The following is a 24939-nucleotide window of genomic DNA, read 5'->3' as shown; positions in this document are numbered from 1 at the left end:
GAGGGGGGGGGGTGGGGGGTGGGCAGCCGGGGCAGCAGGTGGGAGCAAAGCAGCAGCTGGATTGGAAGCGCAGGGCCTGCAGGAGTGCCAGGGCCAGCAAGAACCCAGGGCAGGGTGGCAGGAGCATAGACCCGGGGTGGCAGGGGCGCAGGGTCCACCTGGCTCAATCATGTGGGACTTGCATACAGTTCCCAAGTTCTCTGCCTAAACCACACACCTCTGGGGGGAGTCCTGCATTATGGAGCCAGGGGCCCGGCCCCAATCAGTAGTATGTGCAAGCTGTGGGGAACAGTGGGGAACTCCGCACTATGGCACCAGGTATCTCCAGGGGCAAGGGGCCGGACTTCTGGTGATACTGGTCAGCAGTTAGGGCCAGGACTTCCAGTCCTGAGATGGTGACCAGGGGGTGGGGCACCCATTAAGGGGCACAGTTACCTTTGCAGGCCTCGACAGTTCACCAAAACTCATTAAGTGGCCCAGTCCTGAATTAGAAGGCAATTTAAGTCACAAGGTAGCATGTATGCTCAGATGGCCAGAAAGCTTTTCTGTGGCACTCTACAATTTGCTGGGAGACAACCAAGTTTTAAAAACTACTCAAGACTTTCCTTTCAAGCCAATACAACTAGTCAAGAGACCTTAAAATAGCACAATCACATCTACTGTTATTTTCTCTGAAGTATTAAAATCCCAAACAAACAGTCTGTTTTAATCTTTTTATGTTGAGCTGTTTAACCAGGCTAGAGCTGGCTAATTCTCCATAAGCATGTCATACATGGTTGTGGAACTAAAGTATTTTGAAAGCAGTTTCAAGAGAGCTCCTAAGCTTTAAGAACACCAACTCTGGCTAATCTAACAAACAGCCTGTCACCCAGTGTTTAAATGTTCTTATATAGAGTTTCTTTTAAAACAATTTGGGATTAGAAGTGAAATTGATATATGCAATCTCACTGTGAATCTCCGACTATGGACTCTTTCTTAGCAAGTATTAAGAAATATGGAGTGGGGAGGGGTCCTCAAGAAGGTTCTCTCCAGTAGGAGGTAGCACACAGAATAGAAAGAGCTAGAAAACTGCAGGGATTTGATTGCCCCTCTAGTGTACTTATACTGTGCCTCTATCTATGCCACTTGAAACTCTTTCCTAGCCACCATACATACTTCTGAGAAGATTTTTAATGACTACACTTGTATAGGGTAAAATTGGGGAGTGAGGAGAATAGGGCAGACTATCTGCCATGGAGAAATTGTTGCAATGTAGCAGTCCTGGTAAGTTAGGATAAAGGTCGCTCTATGGAGTTTGTCATTGACTATATTAGTGTAGGAACTTATTGTGAATTATTTACAAAGCCACCACACTGAAGCCACAGGGAAAGCATTTAGAAAGTGAAACAGGTGTCACGCTATCGGACGTGGCACATAAAAAACATCCCTTGTACCACTGTTCTTTACTTTACAGAGAAACCAAGAATCCTGGTCTTCCCTCACAGGAGATCTGTGTTATAGAGATCTATATTGCTAAGTTTAGCAATATTTTGTTGAAATGAAAAGAAAACTCCAGTGCAGTTCTTTTGCATGTTATAAGAATGAAACCTCAGAACCTTCCTACTCTTTCACCATTTCTAGTGCTTTTTAATTTAAAATTTAGAAAATACTTTTTATCTGCATTTATGCTGCATTTTAATTGTGTATTATTGCTACGCAATCCCCCAAGTCAATCAGCATGTGAAAGAACACTAATAACATTTTTATTGTCTTTCTTAAATATTAAGAAAATCTTTTGGTAGTTCCAATTTTTCTGTGATACTGGATAGCTTTTTATTTTACTCTTTTAGAAGTTTATTCTATACTGCAAACAGATTAACTGTGGTAGAGATGATGTTTTTCCTACTGTTTGTAATGGGAAAGTCTATTTTGAACACTAGTTTTAGCTAAATTTCAACAGAGGGATTAAATCGTGTTTGCTGACAAGTGGAGTTTTGTTTTGAAGTAACTTTGTTTGCTTGTGTGGGATTTTTTTTTTTTTGCACTGTATAAACAGATGAAAACCAGGCATCAAATAATCTGCAGTTTAACTGATATATAAAAAGGGACAAATCTGGACTCAGATAAGCCTAAAGAGCATTCCCCCCACTCTCTCTGCAGGAACCAGTGATCTTGCAAAGCATTTCCCCTGCCCAAATAGGCAGCTAGAGAGCTGCTCTAGATTTTACAGTCAGTGAAGTCTCACAATATTTAGTGTTTGTCTGAAAGCCTTAAACTCTGGAGTCCTGTAAATATATCAAGTCCCAAATTAAGCAAGTGAGCCTCAAAGATTAAAAAGCCAGAAAATGAATAAACATCACTCCAAAGGTGTTATCTTTTTTTTTAAATGTCATTAGCTTTGAGGTAGCATAAGCTTGATGTTGTACTCATGATGGTCCACAAATTATGCAGGAGGAAAAGATTTCTTAGGGTAGTATTTTTTTGGACCAACCATGTAATTGGGATAGAGTTAGACAAGCTTTTGAATGCAAGACAGGCAATCTCAAGATTTTTTAGTACCTTGGCTTGGCAATACCATCACTCAAAAGTCTAACTGGAAGTTAAAGATAAAAAATTTTCTCATACAAACCACTGCGCACAAACTGGCCAGATGAAGGCACTCAAAGTTGCCCACTTGCTTTTAGTTCACTCCTGTTTGGAGAGAGTTGAATTATAAGAAAAAGAGCAGACTTGGCTCAGAGGAAAATTGCTTCCTCTTCTAAACTGCAGCAAACGGGACACAAGCACAGAAGGCAAAGAGTGGAAAGGTTAAGGACACTGCAGAGTGCCTGTCTATCAAACCACAGGTTGTTATAACAGGAAGATGTTTACCAGAAATATCACACTTAGATACAAGTTGAAACTTTTCTAAGAATGGTGTTCAAAGTAGTGTGATTTCCCCTTTAAAAGCAATGGCTGATTCTCTCCATGAAAGTTAATGTGTTCACAGGGCAGCCACTCTGGAATAAGGTTTACCAGGTTTGTTATTAAATACAAAAAAGGGCCACATTTCCCTATTTTTGGTAACATAATTTTAGAATCTTGAAGTTTTGGGAGAAGAGCCACAGATTTCTATACAACTTAGTGCCAAAACGCATTTGCAAACTATAGTAATGAGATGCTGGTTGATTTTGGCCATTAACTTGGATGGCTGTAATATTAGTAAAGCAGAGTCCTTTTAATAAGCCAACCCATCTGTGGAATAATTCAAACTTAACACATCTCCAGGAACAGACAGACTATACAGCAAAATGTTTCAGTTAATAACAACCTTGACAGAAGCTTGCCAAGCAGAAGAAAAATTTTGAAAAGATGGAATCAAGCAAATGTGTCAATGTTTATCCATAAACAATATTAAAAGAGATGCTGAAGAGCAGAACTAGGCAGACTGACTGAAGCATAAGAGCTGCAAGTACTGTACAAGAATGTATCAGTTATGATCAATGAAGAGAGTGCTTAATTGAAGTAAGCAAAATGTTAAAATGGAAATGAAAATGTCAATCCAAGGTAGCACTTTCACTCAAGATTGGAAAAGAACAGGAAAGATGCAGTGAAAGTTGAGAAGAAAAGAATACAGAACTGATGCACATGACCCCTGAGAGCTGAAAAAGAATCAGGAATTTAAGAAAGGGCCAGATCAAATGTCTAGGAAGGAAAGTAGTCGTCACAGGAAAAGTTCTTTGATAGACACGTGCTGACTCTGAAATTACATTTGGTTTGAAACAAACTGGAAAGCTAGAATCAAAATGAAAGCACGTTGTCCAGTAGCCAGATGGTAAGGATTAATCATCTGACCAAAAAAAAAAATGCTTTAGCTTAAATATATTTTTTAAGTAAACTTGTGTGAAGCTATTATTTTTCAGTCTAGAAATCCCGTAAGAGCTACTGATTTTCGTGGCAGTTAAAAATAATTATTTTTATTGTTTAGAGACAAATGTTAAAGAGATTTTTTTGGTCTGCTGATTGTCACCGATGCTTGATTTCGTGAAAGAATTCAGGACTTATTTCTAGACCTCTAAGTTTTGATCACAGCTTTGAAATATACTTTGAAGATAACCTTCAGAGACTGGTAATGTTCTTTGCAAACTGGTGTACTTAGCACTTCAATTTTGAAATTTTAAATATGACCTTTGCAGGGGCACTAAGAATGCATTAATACCTTTCCCATGTGCGTCTTTTGGAAAGAGTAGCGATGGTTTTAGATATGACAAAAATATCTAGTTGTGCACTAAAACTGAACCATATAATAAAAGCTGTAACAAAAAAACTAGTCAAGAGTGAGATTTCATTTTGTTATCAATATCTTCAAACTCCTTTCTTTCAGTTTTTACCTCAATTTAATTACAATACCCTGCTTGGTGTGCCTTCATTCTCTGCTGCTAGTATGACATTAATTCAGAGATGTGTTATATCCTACCGTGAGATCACAGTCCTGGATTATCAATGTTTGAACAACATTTTTAGCTTTTCTGCGCCATCAACAGAAACCTACTCCTCCCAGCATGTCCTTCATAACAAATTTAAATAGTAATGTTGCTGGTTATTGGATGGAGCTTAATTATAATTTTTCAATTTTCAAAGACAGTCGTGTCTACAACCTAGGTTAAGTTTATGAAAAAGTTTACATGGCATGGTATTTGCGATAGCAGAAGACTGGACTAATGATCCAATAGGCCCTTCCAGTCCCATGTACTTTGTGTTTCTAGAATACAGACTTTCAAAAACACGAGAGGGGAAAATGTGGGAACTTGGAGTCATGTTAGCATTAAAAAAAAGAAAAATCTAACTATATGCTCCCAATTTAGAAAACCCTCCTATTCAGGAAAACACAGTGCTCACATTCTACTGAATTCAGTAAGACGTGGGTACATGCAATGAATTTGTACACTTCTCTTTGGGGAAAGAGCATCTTTGGAGATTTATGGCCTTAATTAAAATAGCTGGCATTCTAGCTCTGGACATCTGAAAACAACAGCTGTAATTATAAGAAACTGTGTGTTGATCTTTTAGAAAAATTATATTGAAGACAGGCCAACTCCTTTGATCTGGATCACTGGTTGTGTATTCCTTCTGAGGTTTGATATAGTGCTGTTTACCCATGCAATTCTTGTATATTATTTTATGTAATACTTTTTGTCAATACAACTATGCCGTAAGCTCTCCACAAACCTAAGGGATATTGTAGAGTTGTTTTTCATTTTTATTTTTCTTCCTTTTTGTCCATTTATATTTGCCCTTTCCATTTTTCTGCCCTCACATTTCTTCCTTTTGCATATCCTTTAGGTCTGTTGTATACCTCCAGTGGTACATGTGTCCCAGTTTCAGAAACACTGGTCTTGGGCAAATGAAAACAACGTCTTCAGAAATGAAGAATAATTCAGTGATAAATTACTAAAACTTATTAAAAAAGTAAAATGAAGAAATGGTAAAACACTATGAAAATGACTATGTAAGTCTGCTAAAAGAAGGTTTAACATTTATGTCCTTCATTTAGTTGGTAATACTATTACTGCACTCTCTTGGGGTACATGGTTTTTTGTTTGTTTGTTTATATTACCCTCCTCAAGTAGATCAAGTTTATGGACTTACCAAATGTATTACAGAATTTTGCAACGTATCCTGTCCCTTCAATTGCCAACCTTGTTTCTGGTAAACGAGTACAATTCTCACATATATAGCTCCAAAAATATTTACCTGCTACTGATTTAAGAAGAGCTGGCCCCGATTCAGCCAAAAATGTAGCAATTGTTCAAGCCCCACTGGTTCTTGTTAAAGCAAAGTCCATATTTAAGTTCTTCATTAAACTGCACTCAATCTGAACAATTAAAAAGGTACTTACTCATGTTTTTCATATCTGAGAGTTTCTCGGATAGACCATGCAACCCGGTATGGCGAAGTTTGCTCTGAGTCCTCCAACTCTTCTCCACTGTCTTCAGACCAGTCTAACCCTAAAAGCAGCACAGACCATGAAAGATGGATAAAGAGAGACCCCATTGTCCTCAATATTTCCAAATAATTTGTGGCAATAACTATTAATGGTATTCTATGTCCTACATAGGATAAATTATGTTTGATGAATTATGCAATATTCTGAATTACCTAGGAAGAGTTATGATATCAGCTTCATTACAGCACGCAAATAGCAGGTTACTTACTGCATTTTTCAATCATCAGTTTTGCCTTTAATTTCTTTACTGGCCTTCTTTGTCCATAAACAAAATCCCAAACCACCACCATTCTTACATGCATGCAGGCAAGTATTCCTGTACCAAACATGCTAATTCTTTAAAGACACAGGTAAAGGGAAAGTCTCTGCTGAGAACTGACAGTCCAACAATTATCTATGCTGGATTTGGATCTAAATAGATCACATAACCTGTTTTCATTTCTGTTCATATTACAACTCCTGTGCTCCCCCCACTGAAAGAAGAGCAGAATAGCATAACCAAAGGAGAAAGCTGCAGGGAGAGAGGAGAACACACAGCTATACAAAGCAGAGGAATATTCTATGTAATCACATGCCACCTAAAAAACGTATCAGTGAAAAAGGGGTTAAGGCTCCAGGCAAAAGAAGAAGAATGAGGAACAGTTATTCACTCTTAAAGCAGTGTGTTCCCCCTTTCAGCCTGACTGAAGTACACACAACTAATGTCAGATTAGTTAGTGATTTTTGGAGCAGAATCAACTTAGTCTGTGGCCTTCACTATCAGAAAGCTCGGGATAGTAACCTAGGGCTTAGGCAAACATTATTTTTATAGTGCTATGAAGTTTCTATCACTACAAAAAACACAAGAGCACTAGGGGCTGACATGTGCACAGGCTCCTAGCTGGAGGAAGACAAAGTTGGTTTTCCAGACAGGGAGTGATGGGAGCACCTTGTTGGGCAGTGAGCTCTACTCATCCCCCCGGCTGACAGGAGAGGAGAGGGGAACACACACTCTCTACACTTAGCCCTCTGTGGGCATCCTGGAGCTGTGCTTGCAGCCATGGGTGCAGCCCCAGTACCAGCTCTAATCCCAGACCAGAAACTGTGGCTGTCATCAGTTGCAATTTGTCACATGACCCCCTTCTCTGCCTCATATCCTTGCTGAGTCCTTAGCAAGAGGGGGAATGCAGACACTTACAAACTGGCCACTGTTCATTCTTCCCCCATGTGATCCCCAAAATGGGACAGAGATTGGAGCAAAAAAGAGAATATTTTATTGCTATTACTCTATAAGAGAAGTTAATGTCAGTTATACAAACCCAGATACCTAGCACACCAACATACCAATTCAAGAACCGAAAGGCAGTTTGGGAATAACATTTTCAATAGAGTCTACATAATTTCAGAGCCACAACTCTGACTTATGAGCTGAAAAATGGTAACCGAACTCCAGAGTCTTAAGTCATCAAGGTCCTTCTGAAAATTTTACTCTTGGTGTTGAATTCTAGATATTCAAATTTGGCCTAAGTGCATATCCTAAGAAAACTAGGATAAGAAAGATTTACATTTTACACTGATTTTACTGATGGAGGAATGAGAGGCCAGACTGGTGTTAACATAAAGACATAGGCACAACAGAGGCAGTGTTATCAAATAATCATGTGTTGGGATATTAAATTATTTAATTCCTAGTGGAAAGAGAGAGCACAAGGAAAAATCAAAGCCAGATTCAGCCTCATCCTCATTTTACACCGGGTTTGTATAAACACCAGTTTGCAGTTTTGTTTAAGATTAAAATTAAGAGTATATTTTTAACAATTCTCTTGGCAAACTTCATACTTGTGCCTATGAGCTTCAGGACTAAGTATTTTCTTAAATAGAAACCCCAGAACTTACTGCAGCAGAATTAAAAAAAAATCCTCCAAAAATAACCCATTTTATGACCTTGCAAGTAAGTATTTTTCTGATTTATGATACAGCTGATACATAATTAGGTATGTTACGTTAATTTGCAATTATAAAATGCTATAATTTAATGTGCTCATTTTCATGTGGTTAACGCACAGCATTTCTAAAAATTTACCTGCATAAATTTGATGACAATATTCCCTAAAACTGAATAGAATGTGAGGAGTTATTTTTATAGTAACCACTAATGCAGAATGTGAAACACCCTGGATATGCAACACTACCTTTACACTACTTCACAAGGCCAGATAGCTTTATAACCTATTTGGTGTAGCATTCAAGTCCTCATTCCTCAAAATAACTACATTATCCAGAGGACCATCAAATAGTGTTCTTTCTGAATGATGTCCCTTAAGAGACATGCTGGAGGACACTAATTGGCTTCTGAACAAACAGTGCAATTATTCCACAAGTGCCAAAGGGCAGCTCTTAACAGCAAATTTAAAAAAGGTTAATTGAAATAGCAAAAATTACAGATGTTTGTGATTAAGTAATATGTTGCCGCTGGTATAAAGAGCTGGCTGGACTTATTGGAAGTATTTTTTTTTTTTAATTCTTATGCAAACTGCTGGTTGTTTTCACTGCATTACATTTCTGGCTCTTATTTCTCTTGCTCACTGCCCAATTCTTTATCTCCTGCAAAACTTAACTAAGAAAGACCTTAACTGAAAAGTAAGGTGACTTCATGGGTTCATGCATCTCAATGAACACAGCAGAGCCAAAACCCGAGCCATATCAGAGTGCTTAAAATTTCAAAGAGAATTATTCCTGCCAGTCAGTAACAATTCATACAAAAAAAATAAATCAGCCTAATATATCAACACTTAACAGAATTAGTACTAACTGGGTGCATCTACACATTCATTAATGCAGCTTTGCTACTGTGGATTAAATTTAGTACCTCTAATATGAGGTACTAGATAAAGGTGCAGTAGCTGCACTAATGCGCAGTAGCAAAGGCAAACTTTTTTTGTGACACTTAACATGCAGTGGACTAATTCTACTGTGCATTAGCACGGTTTTTGCCATGATGCACTAATGCATAGTAGAACATTCCACTGCACATAAAGGTGCCTTGTGTAGACACATTCACTGTTTAGATAATGACCAGAAATTGTGTATATGCATGCATATATAAAATGGATTGCTTCTGTTCAAGACTGTGGAAAGACCCCAACCTTCATTACCTACTATCAACTCCTGAAGTTCTCCTGTGCTATACAAGGCTGGCTTTTTCCTGGCTCAGTCAGGTCCCCAGCCATTATAAAAAATCTTTTTAAACCCCAAATTTCCAGCGAAATCAATTGCAGGTCCACAGAATTCAAGATACAGCCTCCAAAGCTGCATTTGCCTCCTTATTTCGTGATTTTAATACTTGGGTTTACAAAATTTGCCTGTCCAATCTCACCTATCTGCTCCATCTAGGTATATTCAGGCTTTTTAAGACCAAACCTCTATGAGTGAGCTACGCCTCAGCTTAGCCTCTCAAATCATCAAGCAGCAATTTTAGACAGAGTTATGAAAAATAAAAAAAAGAAGATATAAGACAGATGTGTTGTGAATAGGCACCTGTTGAGATCCCTTCACAAAGGCACGTGCTAATTAACTTTACAGTGACATCTGTGAATGAAGTACAGGGTTAGTAAAGAGCCATGTTATGTCATAACATCTTGAAAACACAATGCAATGATATATTTAATTATCTGCCTACCTAGATGGGGAAACAGATCAGTGTCCAGCTGCTGTTTTCGAGTGCACAGTTTCACCAGTCTCTGTAGCCGGCTCATGCAGAACGAGTGCGGAGAGAAGGCTGTGGCTTTCATTAGGACCCGATCAGTCCTTGGTGGGTCCATGACAGGAGCCCTAGCAGGTGGCAGGAGAGGCAGAGGTCTCTTGGTAGACAACTGCCTTGCTTGTGCTATAGTGTGTGTGGTGGGTGCCACTCCCTGCATTGGTAGGCTGGTGTTCTGAGGTTGAGGTGACTTGCAGACTAAGCCCTGCGGTAGCCCTGTAGGCTTTAAAGAAGCTGACAAAGGTGGCAGATGGGAGTGCTGCTGCTGCTGCAGAGGCTGCTGCTGCAAAGGTGCAGGAAGGGGGCTAAAGTGCTCTTGACGAATTTTTAAAATCTCTGTCTCTCTCTGGCGCTGCCGGTTTTGGGCCAGCTTGCTCTGCAACTTTTTCCTCACCGTTGCCCCTTTCTTTAGGTCATCATCCTCCTCATTGAAAGCAAAGGGGTCGTCCAACTCTGCTTCCAGGTAGTGAAGAGGAAGCCTAGCCCCTGGTGGAGAGAGGGACATCCCATCCAGTCCATTGGGCATCTTCAAGGCCAGTGTAGGCACTGTCAGACTGAAGGCCATAGTATCCATCTGGTGCCTGACCTTCACCTCTTCTATTGGATCATTCTTTTTCTTCCTCTCCTTTTTAGGTATAAAGCCAAGTACCTGTAGGTGGCTGTTGCAGTACCTTTGAAAAGTGAAAACAGCAAGTTCCTTATACTTTTCTTTTAAATAAACACCCTTAACAAAAAATTGTAAAACCACAAAAAAGAAACCACCAAAACAACAAAAAATGCATCTCCTCTGCCACTGCACAAATAAGACTATTAGCTTATCCTTGTCCATTTAACAGACCCACAAGAGAAAATGAGAACTTCCACAAATGACAACTTATAATTTTAAGAATTTAAAAAGTCTTAGTATGTTATTCGTACAAGAGGCAGTTAGCTGTATTAGTCTGAAGTCAGTCAAAAGGCAGGATAGGTATGCATCTTTACAGACTAACTAAATAAGATTCTCTCGCTCATATGAGGGGAAGAGAGAGAGTGCGCATACAAACTTTCATGAACCCAAGGTCATACAGCATCTGATGAAGTGAACCTGGGTTCACAAAAGCTTGTGCTCCACATATACATACACACATTCAGTTAGTCTATAATAAAGGTGTGCATCTACTCAGCATTCACAGGAGAGCCACATTCCTCTCCACTTAAAATTTTTTTTAAAAATCTACCTCTCATATCCAAATTGGACACAGGTTAAGGTGAACAAAAGGGCTATCTGGTACACAACAGTATAAAATAATCAGTCCTGACACTACGAACATGGTTATTATAGTCTTGGCACATGGAATCTTTTTAAGACCTCCAAAATGAAAAGTACAGGAGTCGCTATTATCCCTTCTGTCAAACTGTTCTTTCATAGAGAATGACTATGCATGTTTTTAGTAAATACACTATGGTGGAGCCAAATTACAAAAGGATTTTTCATGGGATAATCTTGTTTTGGAGATCTTTGCTGAGAAGGGACACTATTTATGTTTGAGAAGTTGGCCACTTGAGGGGAAAAAAAGGTTTCAAAAATAAAAACATCACTGATATTATTTTATTATGGTTAAATAAGTATCAGAAAGAACAACTGGGTAGTTGCAAAGAAAAGTTTGGGTATTTTAAACTAAAAAGTTCTACCCTGTTGTCACTGTGTTGTGTAAATCATGCAGTGAATATATGTATACACATGTGATAGCTCAAATGTAGGTTTCAAGCTGTTCTAAGATAAATTATTTCAAATAAAATTTTACTTAAAAAAAAAAAAAATCAGCATAAGTTTATGCCTCAGACATGAAACTGAAATGACAAAGGGAATAACAGTTTACAGCCACAGGTAACATACTAAATTAGGGAATTTAACAGATGAACAGTTAATTCATTTTTGGCTGGCTACGTTTAACAGACAGAGACAGAAAGAAAGAAATTTAAGGTCAGGGAAAAAAGGGAGGAAGTCCAGGCTTGAATCTTAATCTTTCAACTAACTTCACCTGCAGTCTCTCCCACCTGTGAGGAGGAATCCTACTGACATCCTACTGACTGTGTAAAGGGGGCCAGATTTCAGGATCCAAACTACAGTCCACTATATGGGGGGGAGGGAAGGGGGGAATTCAAGAAAGGAGGATGAAAATTATAGACTTAGACGCCTAATCATGTAAATTAAAAAAAAAATCAGAAATATTTATGAATAGCATAAAAAACAGTTAGGGAAGGACAGAGGGAAAAAGTTGCAGTAGTTTGTATTACTTAAATGTGGTTTGGTATGAGTTTGAGAAAAGTCAATCATGCCAAAGAAACTTAATTTCTTTTCAAAATAAAATTACTACTGGTCTATGGATTTAATATCCCTGGATTAAAAAAAAATATGCAAGTGAAATGGTAACACTAAAAAAGTACTGTCTAAATACAATGAATACATTACAATGGGTAATGCTGTAACTAAAGAGTGGAAAGCAGAAAGCTGAGATTAAGTGTTCTTAGTCTTTGTGACAGCATGCAAGAACTGGACTCTAGTAGAATTCATATGGAGAAACACTCTTCTTAAATGCTGTAACAGATATTAAAGGATCAATACTACTGGCACTGCAGTCAGTAAGAGTGGTCACCTGCTTAAAGTTAAGCAGATATTTAAGTGATTTGCTAGACTAAGAGTTAATTTACAGAACCTCTGTCAAAACTTAATCACAGTGAAAAGGTCCCCATGAGTTTTTTCTTATTCCCATGGAAAGAGGTTTGTCTGGTTTAACATTCTCCTGTGGTGTTCATATGCCAAACACTGCAGCCTAAGGCTTGTACAACAGCTGGAAGGTAAAACTAGTGTCTATTTCCATTGTCCAAATGGAAGGGAATGAAAAAACTAAATAAGAAAGCCAAATAACGTGGGGAAATGTTAATTAATTCTAAAGGTTCTTTCAGTGCCAGGATGTTTTGGTGCAATTGTGTCAATAATTTATTTTTATGTCTTTGTATCTTTTTGTTATGGCACAGAGAAAGGCTTTGGATCATTTAAATTATTTTAATTGATAATACTACAGTGTTAAAGGCTAAGAGGTCACTATGAAGGCAGACCTTCTGAATAAAAGTCCAAGATACAAGGTAATCACTGCACAAAATACTGATTAGACAACATGCAGGCCATGCCCACGCTTCAAAAGGATGAGTCTATTCTTTAACTTGTGATTCATTTAACACCATATATCAAAAACAGTCTCCTCTCCTCTGTTAAATACATGTCAGTCTGGTATATGCAGGGCAAACTGTGACCAACACACACTAAAAGAGGAGTGAGTTGATCCTGGTTAGAACTAGCAAACATGGTGTGTACAAAGGATGTTAAACTCTGTTGTCTTCCAACAAGATAAGTTCAACCTGACTTGAAGAGCAGAGGCCTAAAGCAAGTCATGCTTTTCACCTAATGCCTAAAACACTCTGCTTATCCTAGTCCATACAGGATTTATCAGTGTTAATTTCCAGTCACCTTGTTTACAGAAGGATATACTTAATTCAGAAAATATCATTCATGTCAATAAATGGGATAAAGTGGAAAATGAGGGACTTACAACCAGAAAACACTGACAAATATGGATTAATTACATCTTTAAAGAAGAGACTTAAGAGGTAAAATGGTGAGTCTAATCTAGCTAAAGTGTAACACCGTAATTAAAAAAAACAAAATTGAGTTTCATTATCTTTTTATAGTAACTGGACAGGAAAAAAATTGGGGCTCATACATTCTAAATATAAAACATATATAATTTACAGAGTACACTGAATAAGAATAGATTTCTAGTAAGGTCATTAAGTCATGCACTAATCATAGATTTGATTTGTAGAAAATGAATAGTTAACAAGGAATATTGACAAGTTAAAGGAACATTAACCAAATTTGTGGTTGGTAGCATCTGACTCCATACTTCAGGGTCAGGGAAACATTCTCTCTTGTAGGCTCTTGGCATACAAATGTATTTGCCCCCTTCTGTTATAATTTTTAAAACTTAAAAATGAAAAAGGATGGCAATGGCACTGAGCATATCTACACATGCCATTAATGTGCAGCAATAAACTGCAGAGCTTATTGTTTATTACTCCTGGGAAGCTCCCAAGCATGCCATTTAAACATGCACTCGAACCATAGCACACTGAGCCAGGTTGCAGCAGCCCCAGCTGGCAGGAGGCCCAGGGGGTCAGCCTGCCAGCCTAGGGCTGCTCCAACTAGGCTCAATGTGCTGTGGAGGGACTGGCTGGGGCAATCCCCGCATTGAAGCACCCTCATGCCCCAGCCAGCTGGACTGGTGTCTACACATTCACTGAAAAAACTCCACAGCAAGGTAGTACTTGTATTTACAAGTACTACCCTGCTGCAGAGTTTATTACTTTCATGCGCCCTAACAGAGGTGCACACACAGATGTTGAGACGTTTACTGCAGTTAATTAGTCAACTGTGCAGTAAATGTCTTGTGTAGATGCGCCCACTAATCAAAAACTGATATGGTTTCCTTTTGATCCTGCACCTTTTTGGACCTAACATTGTATAATGAAAGTTAGACTGTACTATGACAGATAAAGTAAAGTTAGAAAATTAAAGGCTGCAAATGAGGACTCCAGAAATGGCTAAACAGATTTACAGTGAACAGACAGTGAAAAATCTCTCCAAAAAAGAGAGACAGACATGCCTACCAAAAATATGGTTTGTATCTGGTTCAAACTTACTAGAAACCTGTGAAATTCTATTGTTTAACTGTAAAATCCCTTCTGAGAAGCCATATTTGAAAGTATTAATTCCAACCTATCCCATTTTCTCATTTGAGATTAAAGGTTTATTCCCTCCTTGACACACCTGCTGTCCTCTTCGAGTACTGTAATGTGATGCTTGACATGCACTTTAATTATTCTAAAACAATGCCCTCCAGAAGCTACCACCACATTATACTGTACACATTTGATTGTTTCATTTTACACAATGAATTGGCTTTGTACTTTATAAAGCAATCTCAAATTTCATGGGGACATATGAGATCTGGGAACCCTCACTAAGTTTTTTGTGAAGAGTTTGTTGTTGTTTTTTTTGCCTTTTTAAAAATTTATTTATTTTTTGAAGTATGACTAGAGCATGGCCAGGACCTGTTGTCCAGTTAGTTCTTGCCTCTGAAATAGCAGCGTAACTTTTGATCAGACAATGTCCAGGGTTATTTTTCTGTTAGCTAACCTCCAAACAGTTTCTACTGTACAGTAGCAAAGAACCAGTCAATGACTGTCAGGTCATGACTTCAAGTTATTCAGACAGTGCCATTTGAGAATTTGCTCTACACCTTTTGACAAACATTCAAGTTTTCTTCTCACTTCATCAGTCTCCTCAGCTAAAATGGCAGGTGAAGTGCAAGTTAATTTAGAGCCCAATCCCAGCTATTTCAGATAAGAGAGGGAGCTGTGAACTGAGAAGGAACTTATAGGTAGGGCACAGTGGGAACATTGCTAATAATGTGAAAGGTTAGTGAATGGCATCTAATAATGTGAAAGGTCAGTGAACAGCAATCCGTCTTTTTTTTGGCATATTTTGTTTACTTTTTAGTTTAAAAATCCTATGGTTTCCATGGGACAAAGCCCAGTCTCAGATATTTAACCAAACACTTCATTTCAAAAGATGAAATACCAGACTTGTGGTAAAAAGTGTGGCATTGGCTCTCTTGAAAATTAAAGTAGTGGAAACTAAGATTAGAAGCTAGCTGCATTCCTGACCACAATTTAAATGAATGCAAGTCAGTGGGAACATATGGAAATTATGGCCTAATTCTCCTCTTCTTTTTGCTCAATGTCACAATAATGTCAATGTCTATCACAGTCTTAAGGGGTGAGGAAGAATAATTTTGTATCTATGGCCCCAAGTTAGGATTTAGGAGATTTAATTTCACTTTTGCCACAGGCTTTCAATGCAGCCTTTGGCATGTCATATAATTCCTGTGCTCCAATAACCCCTCTGTAAGGTGCTGATGACACTTCCATGAGACTTCCTATGTCACAGGGCTGCTATGAAGACGTGTTTATTAAACAGGTGAGGTACTTTGATACTACAGTGATAGGCATTATATGAGTACATATTTGGATCAAGAGTGCTGAACTGCCCTGAGGCCACTGATCCCCAAACTCTTCCTAGAAGCCCATGTATTCTCCCAGCACCACATTTTGCCTATCCTGTCAAAACCAGATTTCCATGCAGCTTCTTCAGGAAAATGAAACTTTTAAAAGCATCAGTTCACATGTAGCATCAGTGGCTAAACAAATGAAGAAGAGACAATATTACACTTGGTTCAAGTTTGATTCATGTATCTTACAGTGAAATTGAGTAAAAACAATAAGGCGGCTTGCAAATATATTGTATAAGTTAAAAAAAAGCATACTGGCCTTAAAATTAAAACCCTTCACAAACATGCTGCTATTCAATCTACTTGATCTATTTCTCCCTAAACAGAAATGCCACACCTGTATCCAAACTAGCTGAATCTTTTTCCAATTTGCTGAGGGCCAACATCACTCACCTACGGTCCTCAGATTTGGGGATGGGATTGGTGCAGCGTTGGCTGTTATACTTGGCCACATATTCACATTGCTTGAAGGGGGCAGTCTTATCCTCCAGAACGTGTCTGATACAGAAGGCGTAGCCGTTAAGTCGCCTCTGCTTACACAGTTTGGGGCTGTATGAGCACAAGGGCTTATTGTCAACCTCAGAGAAGTGTATGTGTTTGCCTTCATACATCACGTGACTCTATTCCTTGTGAACATCAGCTGAAAGAACCAAAAATAAAGATAAATCACACACACAAAATGCATTAAATTCTAGATTTTGCTTTTGTGGGAGAGCAGCCCAAAACAGTACCTGATTTTAAATCTTCTGTACCATATCAATATTAGGAGAGACCCCAAGGACACCACTATCCTGGAATGACGACGAATCAAGTTGAAGCAGATTGTCTAAGAGAAATATCAAAGAGGTCCAAGTCAGTCAAGATTAAAACAGACAGGACCATTTTGTTTAATAAGAAAAGCGTTGAATATTGCCTCTCAGCATGGGGCTCAGATGCAACAAGCTGGATCGATTAGGTAATCCAAGTTCAATCATTAACTGGAATGGAGACATATCAACTAAACCAAAATTTTGCACGGATGTATTCAAAGGAATACCTTGGTTAGAATAACCCTGAGAAGGTCTTCGCCTTTTGGAAGGTAATAACCCCACTGCATAAGAATTGAATTTTACCACTCAGCGCAGGTAAGCTTGTATTCTAGATACTTGTACCACATTTGGTACATGGTTTTCAGAGCCTCTAGTTGCCCCCAGACCCAGCAAGAATCAACAAGCAGCTACTTCCCAAAGGCCAATGGGATTCTTCAGAAGGTGACCTATTTTGTTACACTTACAGGGTGAAATCCTGGCTCTACTGAAGTCAATGGCAGAATTTCCGGTGACTTCCAGCACTTCACCCCTTAGCTGTATCAAGAAATTCTGTTTTTTCTTTAAATATAGTGGTTGCTAAGGTATATTAAAAGAATGAAATCATAAGTTACCTTCTCGTTTCTGGTTCCCCACCACTCTGGAGTCTTTGGCAATCCGTTCTTTCTTTTCCAGAGTAGCTTTTAATTAAGTTTAGCTGTACACACATTATGCAGCTGCTTTTCTAATGCTAAATGTAGACTATGCAAGGCTGTTTGAACTGACAGAGGTAACTATTAACCAAACGAACAACCCTAAAGTACTGAAATACAGTCTTGTGAGTTTGGCATGTTCCGTTTCAAGTTAAGTTCTTTTTGTACATTATACCTGCACAATACATATCGAGGTGATGATACACGTGCGATACATCTGATGCCTGCCTTCGTAATTTATCATATATCCATGACCACCTGACCTATCTTCTCCCCACTATGTTTCCCCAGGAAACATTTTAGTATTACAACCCCCAGAGGAGTTTCAAACAATCTGGCAGAAAAAGGCTTCCTTCGCCTTCCTACTGCAAGTACTGCATTCCTGCCTGAGGCTCAGATTCCACCCTAGGCCACAAAATAAGTGGAAGTGCCATAACTTTATTACCCATACACCAAAAGGGCTTGAAGAGTAGCTTGACAGCATAGGAAAGGGGAAGACTCCCAGCTTCCCAGCAGGGCTCCCAAGAGGGTCAAGACTTCACTCCCAGCATTCAAGAAAACACCCAGTACTGTGACATTTGGGGCCCACAGAAACTATTAGATGGCCATTTAGGGGAGTGTTTCAATTTACTAGTTCTGCCATCTCTTATGCCACACACACTCACCTTCCCCTCTGCCAACATACATCAAATCAAGGGCTCTAGCTGGAAAGTCAGTGGTGGGTCCTGTCACGCTTGCCCTACCCTTGAATTTGCAGCCCATCAAGGACCCCCTGCGGGCTGGGTGAAACAGCTCTGCAGGCAAAATCTGGCCCACAAGCCATATCTTTAACACCTCTGATACAACATTTGTGGCCCACAGAATACATGATGGGGCCATGCCCTGTGAAGTGTTTATTGACAAGCTTGGGGTGATCTGCATAACTCATCCGTAAGTAATGAGGACCCTCCCAACATATGCCTAGAAAACCTTTACACCAGAACACTTTCTGGAGAACAATTTCATACATTCACTTACATATAGCACTTCAGGACTCAATTTGCACCAGAACACGAAGGCACAATAAAGGATTAACATCTTATCATAAAAACCACCTCAGTAATTATCTATACTAGTATCCCAAACTAGTAATCATGTCCTCTAATTTCTCTGAATGCACCAAGTACTGTAAAAATTCAAAAGCAATCTGCACAATACATCCCTGCACAATGTAACTGAGAGCTAAAGTAAGATGTTTCAGGTTTTATTTGGATTTGCCCTTAGGGCTTGTAAATGGCCTGGGTCCCATTATATAAAAGATTACTTCATCTATTACTACAGCACCTAAAATAAACTGAGGTGTTTGAATGAACTATTATGTATTTAAAAAATAAATAAATAAATGAGGCTAATTGCAGGTCTTTTGCTCTGGAGCTGCTTCCTTCCTCGATTAGCCAGAGCTTGGAGCTGGCGACATTCAGGACAAGTTGAAAGATTCACCTGTCCTTCCAGGCTTCATCTGAGGAGGACAGTCAGTTGCCTAACCTTTCCCTTTGTTTTCTTCTCTTATTCATGTCTTTATGCCTTCTTTCAAGCTGCTGCTTTTACACCTTGAATAGTCTTCTACTGGTCACCCACCTCCTCTTCCTTTACATCCCTCCTAACACATTTCTTCTATGAAGATTTTCAAAGATGAGGCACAAAACAAAAAAAAAAAGTTATTTAAAACCAACAAAAAATATTCAGTAGTCAGTGTTCCAAGATTGGCTTTCTGTAGGAAAGCCACCATTTCCCTGAGTTGTATTCCCTTCCCCTACTCCACAAAGCTACTTCCCTACCACTTTTCTTCATGGTCCATTCTTAAACTAGTTGGATTTCTTGGTTTAACTGAAAATGTTAGCTCTTCAAGATCCTTTTACTTCAACTATAAGACACTACGCAATTATGAGGTCATGTAAAATAGAACTATAAAATATATATAAATGAATATAAATCAATAGGTCTTTAGGAAGAATTAGTGAGCCTGAACCTAGATTATGTGCCTGTGCACCAGAGCAAACTCATGAATGCAACATAATCATGTGAAAAAATCTGCCAAATGGGAAGTCAGCATCTACTACTACTATTACTACTACTATGACTCTACAGCAACGAGCAAAAAACCTTTCAAATCTATTGATTACATAAAACTATAGCACTTGTCCACTGCATCAATTCAGATCTGTCTGAACTATCCCATGTGCCTGCAGAGAGCCCCAGTGAAGTCACTGGGCTGTGCAGGGATTTAGTAATGGCAAGATCAAGGCCTATACTAACACAATGCTATACTGCATCAAAAAACACTTTTTGTTTTCACTATCCTAACATCTGCAAAACTGTAAGACCTTTCCATCTTTTGATTCTGATCTGACATTAAACTAGCAATTTATTCTAAATGAAATGTATGTTCTTTAAATAAAAGAGAGAATGCAAGACAGAAAGTAAGAGCAAGAGTGCTTTCTTGCCACTAAATTAGTAAGCAGCTCTAAACATTGTAATAAGCACAAGTAGCTTATCTGAAAAGAACTGAAACTACAGTTTGTTAACTAGTGGGCGGGAGAGAGATTATTTTTGCCCCATAGGATTCAGTAATAGATGAAAACTGAAAATGTGGACTTCCTCTGGAAAGTCAAAGGCTTAAGATGCTGTACTCTGCAACAAAAATTCCAGGGCACGAAACAGCCTGAAACTTGACCTGGGGTTCAGATCTGTTCCTCAGAATGAGTCTTCACACAAATTCTAATCACATTCAGAATTTGTGCTGCAATTATCCCATGTGTCCATACAAACTGGTTACTTAGCTAGGTAAAAGGCAGGTCTACATATGAAATGTCCAGGGCCATGTATTTAGAAACATTTACAGACAGTGTAATGCTTCTTAAGAAGTTTTCTATTTTACTAAGAGAAGTCACACCATACCTCTTTGTGATCATCATTATCAGTGAGGATTTAGTCAGAAGTACCAAGGAGAAGTTCAGACGAGGGCCTAGAAAACAAGTGTCAGTGAAATAGTAGTAATGTTTGAAATTTAGGGTCATAACATTTCCTTTCTTTCTCCTTCTGAAGGAATGAACAGAAGATAAAACCTGTTTTTCTGGTAAAAATTCTGTCTGGGCAGGTGAAAGACAAAGAACTTGATTTCATAATGGGATATGTGGTAAAGATGGGTTGGACACATGGCAAAACAGTTCTGTGGCACAATCCCATAGTATAGGAATTCCTGCATGTAAAATCAAATCAAGCATTAACTTTAGGTTAGGTAGGAACTTGGTACATGACGTGTATTCTAGGCTACAGTGGAAATTGGTTGCTGGTCATAGCTGGAGAGCCCATGAGATTTTAAGCACACAAAAAATCTGAGAAGACACTTGCATTGCAAATATAATAATACTTTAATTCACATGGATTAGTTACATTTTAAAATGTATGCTTGGAGCCTGAAATTCTACATGCATGAGGCACTTTTAAGGAATGGAATCCTCAAGTGCATTGTAAATTGTATTGCAATTATCTGTCTGTGCTTTAAAGATGTATAATTATGAGGACTGAGCTTAAAGGGTCACAGCATAGCATCCAAATACTTGTCATCATTAAAGATGCCTCAGTTCTATTGTTTGGTATTTTTTAATGCTTAGCGTGGAGTTAAGGCACTGCTCCCCTGACTGCATACATAGCATCTGACAGACGTGCTGCCTTGTCCATATACGTGTTCTGAAAAGGTAGCAACTTATAGGCTATAGACACTAAAGTTCTCTATGCATTCACAGAGCAAGCATAGAGTGGATGATTGTCATGCTGGCTCCCCCTGTTTTTCCACAGGCCTGACCTGGATAGCCCACCTCCAAGAATGACAGGTTCACCTTTTACTCTCATTCCATCTTTGGCCTCGCTGCTAAGACAGACAAGAACTATGACAACATTGGCCATGGTTTGCTTGAGGGGGACATCAGCCCACTCAGAGCTGGATGGAGACCACGGAACCCATCACAAAGAACAGACACTTAAGAGCCATCTCCACCCTCATTAATAGCTTTCACTACCTGCTAGTGGGGTGGTGTAGTCAGCTGCATTGAAAGGTTCCATTCTTGAGCCATTTAATCCCCCTTTAAAAAGTTTTGTGTTTCACTGAGAAAGGGCACACCACACCTTGCTGTGATCACCATCACTACTATATAGCCATAAGCTAATCAAAATTTTAGTTTGGTTAAGAACTCAACTACAAACAAAATACACTAACAATTCGGGAAACAACAGCAAAACAAAATAGACTTCAAAGAGATGTATAGTAGAATGTGGGGAACTATGGAAAGCAAAAAGTATTTGTAGAAACCCTATGCCGAAAACCCTTTGAAAATTCTAAGCGATACCAACAGTGTGCCATGCAAGTACAAGCGTGCACTAAAAACCCATGTGCAGGATGGGTATACAAGGATACACCAGTGACTGACCAAACACAAACACACACAGTTCCTCATACAATGGCATTACCACTGCTGATATAGAAAAGTATTGGCCAAAAAAACTGCCTTCATCTTTTTAAAAAAAAAGGATTTAACACTGCATGCTGAACATTTTAGAAGACAGGTGATTCAAGTTTTACATGGCAGTTTTCAATGCTGACTTTCAGATTTCAGAAATGTTAATTTAGTCTCAGCAGCATTTCTCTTTAATTACCATCTGTAAATCTATATTTGACTATTTTCTCATACATTAAAATCTACCTAAGCTAGAAGTGGCAACACCGTCCTCATTCTGTCTTCACAGAACTGTTCTGGCTCCAAGTCTGTAGAAAGATGACTGCATGGAACTAAAATATTCACTATGTTAAAAGGCTGAAAGGGAGAAAATGGTACATTTTAGGTCAGTAATGATCTGTACAGTACTGACCTAAAATAAGCCATTATTCTTGTTGATAATGTGCTTAGATTACAATGGGGTTTAAGAAGCAAAATCAAAGAGATCTACTTAACATACATGTTTTCGATCAAAAACTGAATAGATTCTTCTATATACTCTCCTTTGGGAAATGCACAGAAGTGTGAATTTTAATTCTAACAGCTCCCATTATTTGACAAACAGTACAAAGGTACCCAAAATGAAATACCAGTGATCACTTAGAGCTGTGCACAGGAAGAGGGTCTGATATTTGAAACTTTATTGATGGGAGTATTCCCCTCGACTTTGATGAGATTATTCACCTACGTTAGGACTGCTCATGTGTATTAGACTCCAAGACAGGCTGTATGTCTTCTGAAGCAGTATTAATACCAGCTTCGGTATTTAAAGTAAATGTTAAGGCCCTCATCCGACAATCAGATCCTCAAAGGCAGACTCTCATGCCTGCAGCAATCTCGCTGATTTCAATGGGACTAGTCTACCAGTGCAATCAGGTTGCAGGATAAAGGGCCTCAGAAGCAGCATTAAGTGTAATCTTTTATTGCAAAAATAAGTAAATAAAAGTTATCCTAGCGATAGACTATAAATAGCAAAACTAGAATATAGTGAGAAAACTGAGACTAAAGATAGACTGTGAAAAATCTCTGAAAACCTAGAACATGCTCTCTTGAAAGGCTTCTTTTAGGCCTTGAACCTATCCAATTTGAAAACACGTTAGCCACTTTTAGACGCGTTCCTGCATGTTTTTCTAAAACAACCATGATATGGAAGTGGTAATAAGTTTATGAACAGTAATAATACTTATTTTCAAATAATTAAATTTTAAATATGCATAAAACATTTAACAGAAAGAATATGCTTTCAGTTCTAATGATGCAAAGACATAAATTTGTGCTTATCTTTACATGTTGCAAGAAGCCCATCGACTAAAAAATATCAGTATAAAATAAGTGAATGAGGCTACTCAGAACAGAGTCTGAATGGTTGTACACTCACAGTGTCATTATGGAATTACAGCAATTTGTAGCAAATAAGGATATGCCACAAAATATGCAAAGGTAAGTATTTGCATAAATTTCTGTAGGATCAGGACGCAATTTTTTTGTTTGCCATGACAACAGTGAAACACCAAAAATTAATAATGCTAGAGACACTATGGACTGTTTTCCTAATGAAGTTAATTTCTACATTTTCCCCCAAGACAAAATAGAACCAATATAAATTTTGAGTAAAGAGAAATCACTTGAAGGGCCTCTCAGTTCAAAGCTCTGACAAAAAGTCACAGTTACCCCATCGGCCTCCCATTGCCAACTTTGCACAGTGTAAGAGTGCTTTGAAGCTGGAATGCCAATCTGTAATGTTTGGCCAGCAAAGTCTCATCATTAAATGCTACTGCTCAAACACAGGATAGCTGAGCCCCGGGTACGACACTATGCCCTAAATTTACAACACCGCAAATTAAAACAAATGACATATCAACTGTCAGGAAGTGCCCACAATGGGGAAAAATACAAATTTATCATGTGTTGCTAAGTAACAAAATCAGAACTAACTGTAACTAGGTATTTTGAAAGCAGAAAATGGAACGATCAGTCTCGAAGTCAAGCATGCTGTTGCTTCTAAAAATGCTTCATCATTATTTGTACAGGGCAATGAATGTTCTTAAGCTGAAATATTTTTAAAGTGCATTTGTGCAAGTGAGTAGTATCTATAACCGCTTCACCTACGCAAAGCCAAGTCACCTATGCTGCAGCAGATGTATCAGTTTGACAGTGGACCCTCTTCACAATTATGACCAGCACACTTCCTCCTAGGAAAATATCCTTTCATTTTGGGCACTAGCATTATAAAAAAGAAGTCCTACCTAGGAATTAGATGCACCTTAACCAGATTACTTGCCATCACAAATCACTTGGAAACCTGCTGTCTGAGGCCCTGATCCTGGGGGCAGACACCTGCACCCTCGCACAGCTGCAGTGACTCCACAGAGGCCAACCGGTCAGATGTCACAGTCTGTGGGCCTGTCATCAGGATCAGACCACAGGGTCAGGGTCCAAGTTGGACAGTAACCTGGGTCTGTTGCTGATTAAAGGGGCTCTGTAGAAAGCTCTTTCCTCTTCCCTCTTATTTATTTATTTTTTATTTATTTATTTATTTTTAAAGGCACCAACGAAGGACCTAATCCTGGAAACACTCAGCGCTGCCAAGTTAGCCATAGCATTGAGCAGGAGAGAGGGGAGAAATAAGTGTGTCCCGCATAAAGGTGCCTGGCCCCCATACCCACCCCGCTCACAGCTCTGGGGTCAGCTCCAGACACGCGGCACGTGTCAGCCCGCCAGCGATCAATGACAGCACCTGGGAGGCTCTCCACAAGTCACGAAGTTGGCGGGGAAGGCGCAGCGACCCTGCAAAAGGGAAGCGCTGAGAGCAGCCCTGACTGGGGGGGGGGACTACCGCCGTCAAGGGACTGGACAGGTTGGGGCCACAAAGCTGCCCTGCCCACCTGCTCAGTTGTGGCTGAAACGAGACAAGCCCAAGGCCAAATCCCCACACCCGGGAGGGGGGTACCCCAGGGGGCGAAGCGCTGCACGGCCCCCTCCCGCGCCGAGGGGAAGCTCTGCCTGGCCCCGAGCCCGGCCCAGGCCGCGGGGCG

General features: G+C 39.2%; 1 protein-coding gene across 8 annotated transcripts in view; it reads right to left on the bottom strand.

The window, feature by feature from the left end:
• Positions 1-24939, bottom strand: part of INO80D (INO80 complex subunit D) — a 47433-nt gene that overhangs the window by 21980 nt on the left and 514 nt on the right. Inside the window, exons 2-8 of one of the 8 annotated variants that reach the window (XM_025211036.1) lie at positions 24571-24691; positions 20310-20376; positions 17295-19025; positions 16606-16700; positions 16268-16514; positions 9624-10375; positions 5858-5966 (exon numbers count right to left, since the gene is read on the bottom strand). In XM_025211036.1, coding sequence (XP_025066821.1) covers positions 5858-5966; positions 9624-10375; positions 16268-16485 — 1079 coding nt within the window. In that variant the 5' untranslated portion in view covers positions 16486-16514; positions 16606-16700; positions 17295-19025; positions 20310-20376; positions 24571-24691. Of the gene's footprint in view, positions 1-5857; positions 5967-9623; positions 10376-16267; positions 16515-16605; positions 16701-17294; positions 19026-20309; positions 20377-24570; positions 24921-24939 lie in introns of those variants that run through there. The other 7 variants (XM_025211037.1, XM_025211034.1, XM_025211035.1 and 4 more) reach the window with 7 other exon arrangements.

This window comes from Alligator sinensis, unplaced genomic scaffold (assembly GCF_000455745.1).
Source record: "Alligator sinensis unplaced genomic scaffold, ASM45574v1 scaffold372_1, whole genome shotgun sequence".
NCBI lineage: Eukaryota > Metazoa > Chordata > Crocodylia > Alligatoridae > Alligator > Alligator sinensis.
The sequence above is the reverse complement of the archived record's forward strand: the minus strand, read 5'-3'. Positions and strand labels throughout refer to the sequence as shown.